Source organism: Danio aesculapii, chromosome 5, assembly GCF_903798145.1.
Source record: "Danio aesculapii chromosome 5, fDanAes4.1, whole genome shotgun sequence".
NCBI classification, from domain to species: Eukaryota; Metazoa; Chordata; class Actinopteri; order Cypriniformes; family Danionidae; genus Danio; species Danio aesculapii.
In genome coordinates, this window is record NC_079439.1 from 48,555,211 (window position 1) to 48,567,933 (window position 12,723).

General features: G+C 37.9%; 1 protein-coding gene across 1 annotated transcript in view; it reads right to left on the bottom strand.

Moving 5' to 3' along the window:
- Positions 1–2,818: 2,818 nt before the first annotated feature.
- Positions 2,819–12,723, bottom strand: part of adgrv1 (adhesion G protein-coupled receptor V1) — a 289,090-nt gene continuing 279,185 nt past the window's right edge. Inside the window, 2 exon segments of the mRNA XM_056458383.1 lie at positions 2,819–3,242; positions 5,926–6,100. Coding sequence (XP_056314358.1) covers positions 3,124–3,242; positions 5,926–6,100 — 294 coding nt within the window. The 3' untranslated portion in view covers positions 2,819–3,123.

Here is a 12,723-nt window from a genome sequence, read left to right on the forward strand (position 1 = left end):
GGTCCAAAAGAGCAACGCTATTCTCCTGGAAGAACCGTTTTGTCAGGTGGGCATTGTAAATTGCAGCGTTGTCCTGTTGAAAGATTCAGTCATTACTGCACAGATGCGGGCCCTCGGTCAAGAGGGATGCCCGCTGCAATATGTCCACATAACCAGCAGCTTTGATGCCCCGAAGCTCAATTTTTTGGTTATCTCCTGTGGAATCTCCTTGTCATGCTGGTAATGTTGGAAGCCATCAGGACCATTCAGGTTAATTTTTTTTTTCATCAGAGAACAAATCTTTCTTTCACTTTTCAATGTCCCATGTTTAGTGCTCCCTTGAAAATTCTAAACGGGTCAGTTTGTGGTGTGGGAGAAGACGTGGCCTTTGAAGATGTTTTTTTTTTTTGTTCTTTAAGCCCATCTCTCGAAAATGAGCATCAGTAAGGGCCTTAATTTGGGTTGAGGATCTGCCTGTGTCTTCACAGACAGCCCGTCGGATCCTCCGGCTCAGTGCAGGTGAAATTATTATAGGTCTACCACTTGACTGTTTTGTCCCATAACGCTCAGGATCTTTTAAGAAATTTAAAACGACTGTCTTACTGCATCCAACCTCGGCAGCAATGATGCATTGTGAGAGCCCTTGCTTGTGCAGCTCAACAATCCTGCCACGTTCAAAGAGAGAAAGCCTTTTTGCCTTTGCCATCCAGAGATCCTAAATACTGAACTGTAATTCCTACAGCACAGTTTATCCCTAAGGAGCTTGTCCTATATTCACATTTAATTTTTTTTGTCTTTGTGCTATGCAGTGCTGTTGCCATAGTTTACATCAGAAGAGCCCTCCATTGTACACTGTTATATTGACAACATGACTAAGTAATTTGAGTGTCTTATCCATATGCAATGACACAACGACTTATTCTGACGCCACTGACATGTTCATTGACACAGAAATGTAGTTTTAAAAGATGAACTAAGGATTTTGAGCAAGAGACTGGCTTTTGCAGGTAATCCATAGTGTTTTCTATTTGTACGCATTGTTTTGGGAAATCCGCTTACTGTTTTGCATATTTCAATTCTGATTTAAGAAATGTACCAAAGCCACTGAGATAAACTGTAATATAAGAAGTCAGTAAAAACAATAAAAGAAACACATTCACTTACACTCCATTGGTATGTAGTATTTTAAAATTAGTTTTCCTGTTTAAATATCCACAGATTCCTAAATCAAAGCATATTTACAGACAAAGCAAAATGTTACAATGTCTGTCTCACATGTCTGTCTTGAGTATAAACCATATAATAAGCTTATAAAAACAAAAAAAAAAACATCAAAACACTTGATTTCTTGTGTCAGTTAGCTTTTCAAGTCAGTATGTCATAATTATATTATATAATAATATAATTAATTATATTTTATTATTGTACTCGTGGGCGACACAGTGGCACAGTAGCGCAGTGACACAGTGTGACACAGTGTGACACAGTGGCGCAGTAGGTAGTGCTGTCGCCTGACAGCAAGAAGGTCACTGGTTCAAGCCTCGGCTGGGTCAGTTGGCGTTTGCATGTTCTCCCTGTGTTCGCGTAGGTTTCCTCCAGGGGCTCCGTTTGCCCCCACAGTCCAAAGATATGTGGAACAGGTGAATTAGGTAGGCTTAATTGTCCATAGTGTATGAGTGTGTTTGGATGTTTCCCAGTGATGGGTTGCAGCTGGAAGGGCATCCGCTGCGTAAAACATATACTGGATACGTTGGCGGTTCATTCTGCTGTGGTGACCCAGGATTAATAAAGGGACTAAGCCAAAAAGAAAATGAATGAATAAATGAATATTATATTCGTGTAAAAGGCCCATTGGAAAAGCTGCAAAGTAAAAAAAACAAAAACAAAACAAAACAAAAAATGTATAAATAAATTTGTATAATTATTTATTTCAATATAGTTCTCGCGTTTCTTTGTAAATGTGAAATTCTTATGTTCAACAGGTTTACCTGTAGGCCTATTTCTGGATAGGTATGTATACTTCTTGTAACAAAATCAAAAAGAAAATTTGTTTTGTAAATAATTTCTTAGAACGTTTTAAAAACAAAGCTTGGCATTGTATTTTAGAAATGTATTCAAAGTAAAAACAAATACTATTTTAAATAATATTAATTTTTTTTTAAATATAGTATTTACTTTGTTGACATTCACATTTATTACACAAATTATTTCTTTAAAAATGGCATGTTCGAAAGAATACAATTTTTGTTAATCAACTGTTACAGACAAATGTTGTATGTACATGTATGTACAAATGTTTTGTGAAGCTTAATGCTGTGTTCACACCAGACACGGTACACGCAGATAAATTGTGATATTCACTATTTTGTGCTTTATGTGCTATTCTGAAAAACAGCGTAGATTCGTTTGAAGCCGTGCCTGAGTCCACTAGATCCATTCTGAACTGCAGGGACACCAACAACAGGTGCTACGTCATAATCACTCCCCTACAAGTGAAAGCTCCTGACTGGTAAATGTGGCACGAATGTCCGCTGAAGTTCAGATTTTCCAAATCGAGCGATTCGTGCAAAATGTGCAATACGAGCTAAGTGCATCATTTGCGCCGCCTGATTCACGCATATTGTGCCGCAGGATGTCTATTCACGGCTTTGCATTGACAACATGTAAATCATTCGCGCTTGACACTTCTTCCGCGTCTGGTATGAATGCAGCATAACACTGAAGCAGAATTTAAACACACATAAAGCTTGTCAACTTTCATTTTGTACCTTAATCAGACAATGCACTGTAATTTCACTGCCAGCAATACAGATTTAGTCGCAAGAAGACGCAAACCTAATGGAGTTTGAATCTTTTATTATTGGTGTTACACAAATCAAGCAGCAGAATTTCGGGGCTCACAGGCCAGCTGCCACTCCATCTACATAATATTTCAATTCACAACAATGCTAAAACCTTTCACAAATTAATTTAGTGATAATTATATTCACATATGTATACATAAAAAGACAATTTCAAAGTCCACGTATAAAAAAGACAACATAAAAACTAACAAGATTTAGTGCAAAGGCAGAAACTGTAAAAAATCAACAACTATTCTTATTTTTACAATTTTCAGTACAAAAAAAAAAAAAATCTGTGAGGTTAAAGATGTGTGTCTGCGATGGGGATCCGCCGCAGCTCGACGATCTGAGAGTTCGCCATGCTTCCTCCATCATGACTGCCGTGAATCGACTCGTTGTCACTCACATTAAGGCCAGAACCTGTGCAGAGACCGAGCATTAATTACAATATCTGGCCTCTTCTAACAAATAATATGTGGGCCTGCATTCACAAAACATCAAGGTTCAGTATGTGTTGAACACGGAGGGCTCTGTTTTGATGATCCATTCACAAAGTCCAAAGTGCAGGGCGCAAACGCATTAAGGGCGTGTCAGAATCCACTTTTGCTATTTTAAGGACGGAAAAAATCCGCTTTGCGCCGTGGCGCATGGTCTAACAGGGTTGAGCTTATTCTCTTAATGAGTTACAGGTGTGTTTTGAGAATTAAACAATCAGAGTCTCAGCTCCTATTCCCTTTAAGAGCCAGTTGCGCAGCGCCATGGTGCATTTGGTATTTACATGGCGGACTTTGTAAGTGGAAAAAGCTGGAAGGGCATCCGCTGCGTAAAACATGTGCTGGATAAGTTGGTAGTTTATTCCTCTGTGGCGACCCCAGATTAATAAAGAGACTAAGCCGAAAAGAAAATGAATGAATGAATGTACATTCTGTGTTCATCAAGCAACGTGTAAGCGTTTGGACATGCATTGGCGCATAGCTACAACCAACAACTAGCTCTGCGCTGGATTTAGAAAAGCCTTTTAGTTGGTAATTTTATTATTGGCATTATTACTGAGCCTGCCAAATCCCATATCAGCCAATATCATGCACATAGTTAATAAGCACAGCAAAAAGCCATAGAAATGATAAATGCCGCACCTACCCTTAGCTTAAGACCTCTCTCTATTCATTAGCAAAAGTTTTCAAAGCATCTTAACTACGTTTTAACACTATAAATACTGACGTTTTTAAATTTTGTAATTTAAAAACTTTGTAAAATATACCTATGTATCTAAAATACCCTGGCTTTACCTAAATGTGTGTACATTTCTTTCTAACATTGTTATATTATTAAAATGACAACACACAAAAGAGTTCTGATTATTTCTATCTTGAACTACCATAGCAGTCAAAATGACTGCATAGATTCCAGTGTGTCTGTGTGATATGTGTGCCTCTGTTGCCTAGCCTTTCCTGCTAAAAAAAACATTTCTTCCTCATAGCAAAAACATAGCTTTACTTCAGACATGTCTTTCAAAACAACATATTCAGTGTCGCAAAACTTGCTCTTCCACTTGTGAAGTGAAAGTATGGTGCGCAGCTCCGCAGACCGTCTAGTACCTCCCCACATAGCAAACAGATTTGGCCCAAATGTGGCCTCATTATGGCACTGCTGGCGTGTTGTCGGCACTGGCATGCATAATGTCAGCCGAATGTGGGCCATGATGGCACTGCATGCATGACGGCAAACTACATTTGGGCCAGTTGTGGATGGGAGGTATGTGGCCCAGATCATTGCTCATATTGTTTAGGTAACATTAGTCTGGGTTATGGCTCAGTTTTTGGGGTTTCTGGTTAAAGTATAAACTTATACCCAAGTAGAAAATGTTTTCTGGCCCAGCTCCAGGCCACACAATAACTTTTACTTTGGCCCAAGTACTGTAAATAATGACGGTCCTGAAGTGGCCCGTAACTGGATTAAAAACAAGGGCCACACATGGGCCATAACCGGCCTGAATCAATTTATTACTCTTAACTGGCCCTGAACTGGGCCAAAACAGGTTTGTTATTGGTACCGATTCTCAGCTAACCTCATAACCCAGCCTAATGTTACCCAAACAATGTGAACAATTGCTACACTGATCTGGGCCACACACATCCTATCCACAACTGGCCCAAATGTAGTTTGCCGTCATGCATGCAGTGCCATCATTGCCATGCATGGCCCACATTCGGCTGACTTTATGCATGCCAGTGCCATAATGAGGCCATATTTGGGCCAAGACTGTTTGCTATGTGGGTACCTAAAAACTGATACCAATAATAAACATGTTTTGGACCAGTTCAGGGCCAGTTAAGAGTGATAAATTGATTATGGACCATGTGTGGCCCTTGTTTTTAATCCAGCTAAGGGCCACTTCAGGACCATCATTCGTGGCGGTTCTTGGGCTAAGGGAAAAGATAATGTGTGGCCTGGAGCTGGGCCAGAAAACATTTTCTATTTGGGTCGTAGACATTTATAGGCTGCATTACCAAAAAGATTGCATTATTAGGGTAATGATTTCATAAAATATGGTGACAGACTTTCAAAGCTTAATTCTAGTATCTCAAAAGAAGCTTTGAATGTAAATGACTTGACAATATGACGTCTTATATGAGAAAGGTCAGAACGACCACTGTGGCCATTCTAGTAGTTCTAGAATTCTGGTAGTTTTAGTCTTAAAAAGAAAACTAAAAGCTTTTGTCATTATTAAGAAGAACTATCAGTGGTAAAATATAATAATGTGTGAATACAGGCCCTGGTTTTCATCAAATATGTTGGTAAGACTTTATTTTGATGGTCCGTTTGTTGACAATGCATCTACATGCCAACTAATTCTCATTAGATTATAAGTAGACTGTTAGGTTGGGGTTAGGGCTGGGGTTAGGGTTAGTGTAAGTTGACATGTACTTGCTAAGTTACTTATAGTCAGTTAAATGTCTGTTGAAGGAGCATATAAACAGATATTAAGCAGACCGTCTACAAATACTCTAATGGACCATCAAAATAAAGTGTTACCAAAATGTTTATTGTATTGCTAAATATCTGGAAGGATTTAGCTGCATATTTGAATAATGTAATGTACCAGTTTTTAAGGCAAATATGAGGTCATCGAACTCCTGCGACTCCTCGTCCTGCACCAGACCGCTGTTGATGAAGCCTCCTTCAGTGATGTAGGCCTCATCCTGAGGACTGGGTTTGAAGATACTACTCGGTTGACTGCTGGGCCTCAGCGAGGTTCTTTCCCAGTCTGCAGAGATCTGCAAAACAAGACAAGAAAAGATGTTTAGATGTCTTTACAACTAAATAATGACCCCTTTTCAAAGCATCATTGCATTAAAAGAGACTTTTGTAGTTAGTTTGAGCTCAAAGGACGCACACAAATCAAGCCTGAATTTTCTGGTGTGTCCAGGGCAGGGGTCATTCACAGGGTACCAGAACTTCCATGTCTATAGAGTTGTACTGAAAGGTGATGCAGAGTTCACATTTTACAATGAATTCTGTTGTAGTTGTAGATGGGAATGGGGGGAAATATTTCTGTTTCTTTAGGAGCAAATCATTATATTAAATTATGCCAACTTCACATGTGATCAGAAATGTCGTAAATACATGTTTCCTGGTCGGAAACTGGACTTGAATGGCTTCTCTTTGTGTATTTAGTTCAGGAAAACACAATATTCTCTGAGATAGCAGAGTGTCTGTGTTGTGCGTGCTATGAATTTTAAACATTGCAGAGTGGAGAACAGTTTCTGATACTTTCCACAACAGCTACATAAGCTTATTTTGTAATTTAAGTGTATTAGGTGTATTTTTAATAAATAACCATTTGAAGCATATTTATGTTTTAGAAACAATGAAATTAGCATGCTTTTGGAAACCAGAATTGTCAGCAATTAACCTAATGAATGCTTGTCAACAAATGGGATGCTAGGTTAAATTAAAAATGTATTTTTAATTTTTATTTTTAAAATATCTTCAACAAAGTTTGGCTTTATTATGATTTCCCCAAGAAATAGGCATAAATAAACCCAGAGTTCTTTCTGCTAGCATGCGAAGACTGTATTATTGATTTATAGACTGTATGATTGAATTTCTAAAGAATTATGTGAGACTAGATTACCATTCATTCATTTCCTTTTTGGCTTAGTTCCTTTATTAATCTGGGGTCGCCACAGCGGAATGAACCGCCAACTTATCCAACATTTGTTTTATGCAGCGGATGCCCTTCCAGCTGCAGCCCATCACTGGGAAACACATACACACTTATTCACACACATACACTACGGACAATTTAGCCTACCCAATTCACCTGTACCGTATGTCTTTGGACTGTGGGGGAAACCGGAGCACCTGGAGGAAACCCACGTGAACGCAGAGAGAACATGCAAACTCCACACAGAAACACCAACTGACCCAGCCGAGGCTCGAACCAGCGACCTTCTTGCTGTGAGGTGACAGCACTACCTACTGTGCCACTGCATCGTCCGAGACTAGATCAATAGACTGGAACAAGACTACGCTCAAACAGAAATAGCTATTTTAATTTGTAATATTTTTTGTGTCCAGTTAGGACTGGGCGATTAAAATTTGTATCAATATTTCTTAACCGAACACCAATGTCAATATCGATAAAAAAAAAAGATTCGGCATATAGTTTCGATATGAAGTGCAATAGTTTCATTAAAATGTGGCTGCTGAGTGTGCACCTTGGAAGCAGTGCCAATAAGCTTTGTCATTTGCAATGGAGGCATGTGACTGGCATATAGGAGCAAAGCATACATGTTGTACAACTTTTCCAAACTCTGCATGTGCACAGCAATTCACATAAGTAGAACTAACCAATCTGCCTCACACTTTGTATGGAATATACACATTTCAGTAATAATGGCAGACTAATTACCTTAGACAACCACAGCGCACCCAAACGCTGCAGTGCTTTTTTAAGGAATCCACGTGCACACAATTGTCACTTCAGATCAGAATAACAACACATGCGAAAATGAGTGCGGTGGCTAGCAGCAGTGGGGAGATTGTAAATAAAAAAGCATTGTAAGGAAGTTGCCTTTTAGGTTTCTTTTCTTGTGCATCCCAGCCACTAGCACCCCATCTGAAAGATTTTTAGCATAGGGGGTAATATAGTCATTCAACTTCACAACTTGTAATGTTCAGCATGTATTTGAATAATAATGGTTAGTTCATTTACTTGAAAGCTCAGATTTGATTACCATAATTTGTGATGTTAACAGGGTTTGAGGTTTACTGTATCATTATTGATATCGTAATATTTTTTTTGCAATATCGCCCAGCCCTATGTCCAGTATTACAGTTTTATTTACATTGTTGCATAACTGAGCCTTCAATTGTCATTTATAAGGAAACTACAAAGCAAAAATAGCCCTTGCTTTAAATGAGCTCACAAAACTGTAGGAATTTGTGAAGTTTATTTATAAACTAATTTCGAGAACATCACATGCTTCTGATTGCTCACAGCTGGTCCTGCATCAGCTCTCGATTGATTCATCACTATAAATAACCAGAGTTTTCTTATCTCAGTATCTTCGTCTTAAAGAATCCCCCCCAACCCACTCCTACTCCCCCTTCTTTCCAGATGGGCGATTAGCACTGTTGCCTCACAGCAATAACGTGTCTAGGTTGAAGTCCTTACTAAACGAGTTAACATTTCTGTGTGGAGTTTGCTCGTTCTCCTCGTGCTCGCATGGGTTTTCCCCGGGTTCCCCGGTTTCCTCCCACAGTCCAAAAACACGCAACATAAGTAAATTGAACATACCAAATCGATTCCATAGCCAAGCTTTTAGCAAGTGTACATCTCTTCTTAGCCATTCTATTAGCCAAACATAAGTTCATCGAGATCTACCTGAGCTCAAACTCCCCTCTCACCCTGCAAATGGGAGGGAGCCCAGGGCTCGAGGATCTCTTGAGCTCAGGGCTCTCTCTCTGGACAGCATGCCTAACAAGCTTAATTATCAATCATCAGCTAAGTGTGAACTCTTAAAATTTCCATGAAGCATTTATCAACATATAGAATAACTATAACTACATGGCTAAATAATAAGCTATATAAATGTTAATTTGAATTGATTATTTATAATTTACTTACTAATTCTGAATAATTTTAAAAGCCATCAACTACTCTTAAATAATTTTGTAAGTAATGCAGTGGTTAATTTAGTAATAAACATGTTATTATTAGTATTAAGTAATAAAAAGGTAATCATTAACAAAGTATGAGAATCCAATCGTTAAGCACAACATACATCTGCTTAAAGTCTAGAATACTGTATTTGTAGCTGTATTTATAAACTGCTTACCAATGCAAAGTTAACACTTAACAAATGATGAAAAAACTGTTGGTTAATGCTTAATAAATGATTTATAGTGTGCAGTTATTATTAAGTGATACTAAAATATCTACAGCAGTTCACACATTTTAAATATTCTCACATGTAAGAGACGCACACAACAACAATAACAAAATACACTGCTAACTTTTTCATGACATAAATAAATAGTCATTTGATTCATCAACGTAAAGAACAATTAGCCTCATTAAAAACTACATTGTGAAACAGTACATCCAGCCTGCCCTGCCTTTAATGTGCTTCCTAATAGCAGTGGCTTCACTTCCTTTTGGCTGGGTGTGTATTTTTTTTGTTTCCCAAGAGGACAGAGGGAGAGGTCACTGCAGTCCCCCAATGTCCCAGGCACCTCATTCTGGTACAATAGCCCATCAAGAGTCCTGTGATCAGGACAGAATGTACGCTGGCTGAACTGAGCACCGCCAGGCACCCAGTCATGTCTGTTTAAAGAGGTAGAAGAGACCACTAGCCCTCCTTTCCTCTCTCCTCCTCCTCCTCCCCTTGTCTCGAGGCCACATGTGACACTACGAGACACTTTAAGCCATGAGTCAATGCTCTCATGAACAAAAAAATAGGATTAGTTTTGTTTCCCCAAGTCTGGCCTAGAGGTTAGAGGGCCTAAAATGAGAGTCCTGCCTCAACCTTATATAATAATCCACCCATACTGAGGTTTCAAATTAAGATTCAGTTTGAGCAAGAAATTGTAGCATCAACACACTTAGTGTTTATTTAGAATAAAGTAACTTTGGCTGAAGAAAGGTATTATTTCATTTAAAGTTATAATGGTGGCTTGAGAAAGCCAATATACTGTTGCACTACATAAACTTACTATTCTTCTTCCGTCTTCTTCGACTTTTTTTAGAACGCATCTCCTCATAAACCGTTCATAATACAACCACCAAACCAACTCCAAACTATACTGAATTAAGTTGCTGTATCTTATCCAACTGATTCAATTTACGGTTTTCCGAAAACTGACCTGGAAAATTAGAATTTAACTCAGACTACCAATCTGCCAATAACTGATGGCATTTCAATTTACTAGCCACACCCTAGCAACCACTCATGGCACCCTAGCAACTGTCCCATAGACTTGTAAAAAACTGCCATTGACTTTACATTGGACATACTAATAACATTTCAATCCATACTAACAACAATACACTAATCCATACTAGAAACATACTAACAGCATACCAATCCATACTAGAAGCATACTAATGGACATACTAATCTTCTTAGAAACATACTAACAATATAATGTTTGAGTTTTCCGGTCCCGATTTCAACAGCTTATAAAAGGAAGAATGATGAAAGAGAAAGATGAGGGAGGACCAGGCCTAGAACTTATGTTTGGTTTTGCTTTCAGTTTGGTGACAGTCATGTGTGAGAGCATACATATTTTATTGTGCTTGTTTATTTATTAAAGTTATTGCGCTTAATACTCATTGCCTTTCCTCAACACTGTCATGTTGTTTAAAGGAGGCAGATTGTAAATAGGGGTGGGAATCTTTAGATTATAATTCTGGGAGTCATGTTTCAATTCCAAAAATGATTTTTGACTTACATGGTTTCCAATTTCTTTGCCTGTGCATCTTTCCGACTACATTTTAACCAGAATTAGAGTTTCTATGCTTGTGTTTATGACTGGAATCTACATAAGACATTACTGCCACATTGTAAAACCCAACAGTCAACTTCATCAAGTGAAATGAGTGTAGTTAACTCAAAATTTACTGAAAGTTAATTTTACTCAGTTTTGAACTCAGTGTTGAAGTAAATGAGTTAATTAAATACATCATTACTTCAACTTAAATGGGGTAAGTTCACAGTACTCATATAGATTAGTTTTTGTTTTTTTTACCAAAATGGTTTGTAGCAATCGGTTTCCTCAAACGGTTTGAGTTGCCTTAACTTATTGCGTTTTACAGTACTCAGCTGGTTTGAGTTTTACTCAAGGCAACCTCCCGCTCTCCCTTGTGAAGCAAACACGGAAGTAACTGAAACTGCAATTCACCAAAATTCCGCTAGTCCTGTCTCTATAATAGCGCAAATTTCGATTGACTAATTTACAGCAGAAAATTCATTTATGTTCTAATTTACAGCAGAAAAAAATGTGTTCACAGCCTGATACAAAGAATGATATTGGTTCATATAGCTAATATTACCCTTCATGATAACTGTGAAGGGGGTGAATATTTTTATAACTCAACCGTTTCATTTATATTAAGTTATATCATGTCTGCATAATTAAGTGTGTGGCCACTTGAGTGACAGCTAGGTCTCGCTGGTCTCCGTCACTTCACCTCAGCTGATTCCGGCTGATAAGCCACTGAACTCGGCTATACATCATATTTTTGTTTTGTTTTATTTGGCTTTACACAGTCAGTTGCTTTTTGGAATTAGTTCCTACAATTATCAGATGATACGGCATGCTTTGCGCACTTAATTGTACTCACAAACCATTCACGTGGCCTCCATTTCCTAGGTGAGGGAAATGATATACTTATACCATCTCTATAAATGTATTTGTTTTATTTATGATCCTTTATCATTTATGTTTTTCTTTAGAACTTGAATACACTCCGGAATGTGACAGATGGATTAGCTGTAGGCTCTAAAACTCTAAGTCATCTGAAACGTTGTCATACAGTATTATGCCTGGATTTCATAAATAGCCTTGCATTTACTAACACAGACTATATTTTAAGTGTTTTGAAGTAATTTGCATTTTCCTCCTGTAGAAAAAGATCATAAGAACAATGCTGAGTGGCTCAATATATTACAACAGTGTTTTTAAAAAACACTTTATTGATATAGTATTCAACCAATCACATGTGGTCAGAACACAAACGAGACGCAGGCAATAAAGTATTAAGTATTTCTCCCAAAGAAAAGCCCATCTAAGAAAATGCTGGCATGCGTCTGTAGCTTCGCTCACTATCCGCCTCTTTACCCTTGTTTGGTATCCCCAGTCGGTGCGATGAAGCGCAAACAAAATTGCGACGGTTGGCCGAGCCTACTTGTAGCTACTTTTGCGTTCTTCAGAAACCTATGGGTGACGTCACGGATACTACGTCCAATTCTTTTACAGTCTATGAATGTACTGTGCTCAAATTGCTTCATTTACTTAATTTGATTAAGTTCACAGTACTCATTAGGATTAGTTATTGAACTTAAATGGTTTATTGCAATCGGTTTCCACAAATGGTTCTTATTAACAAAGTTGAATTTATATTCAGCACGAACAAACTCTTAATGTAACATTAAAATGGTAGATTGCAAAGACTGAATTGGAGTTTTTGTTTAATTCTTTTAACAAAAATGTCTTTAAAGCAAAAAGTTTATATAAACATGATTTTTGGAAATTATATTATAATAGATATTAGCTCAGAACTACACAGAACTTGTTTGAATAGCAGTACACAATGCAAGTACTGAGCACTTTCTTTTAATGTTTCTATTGTGATCAGTGTTCATGCTTCACGTTAATGCCATCCTGTCCA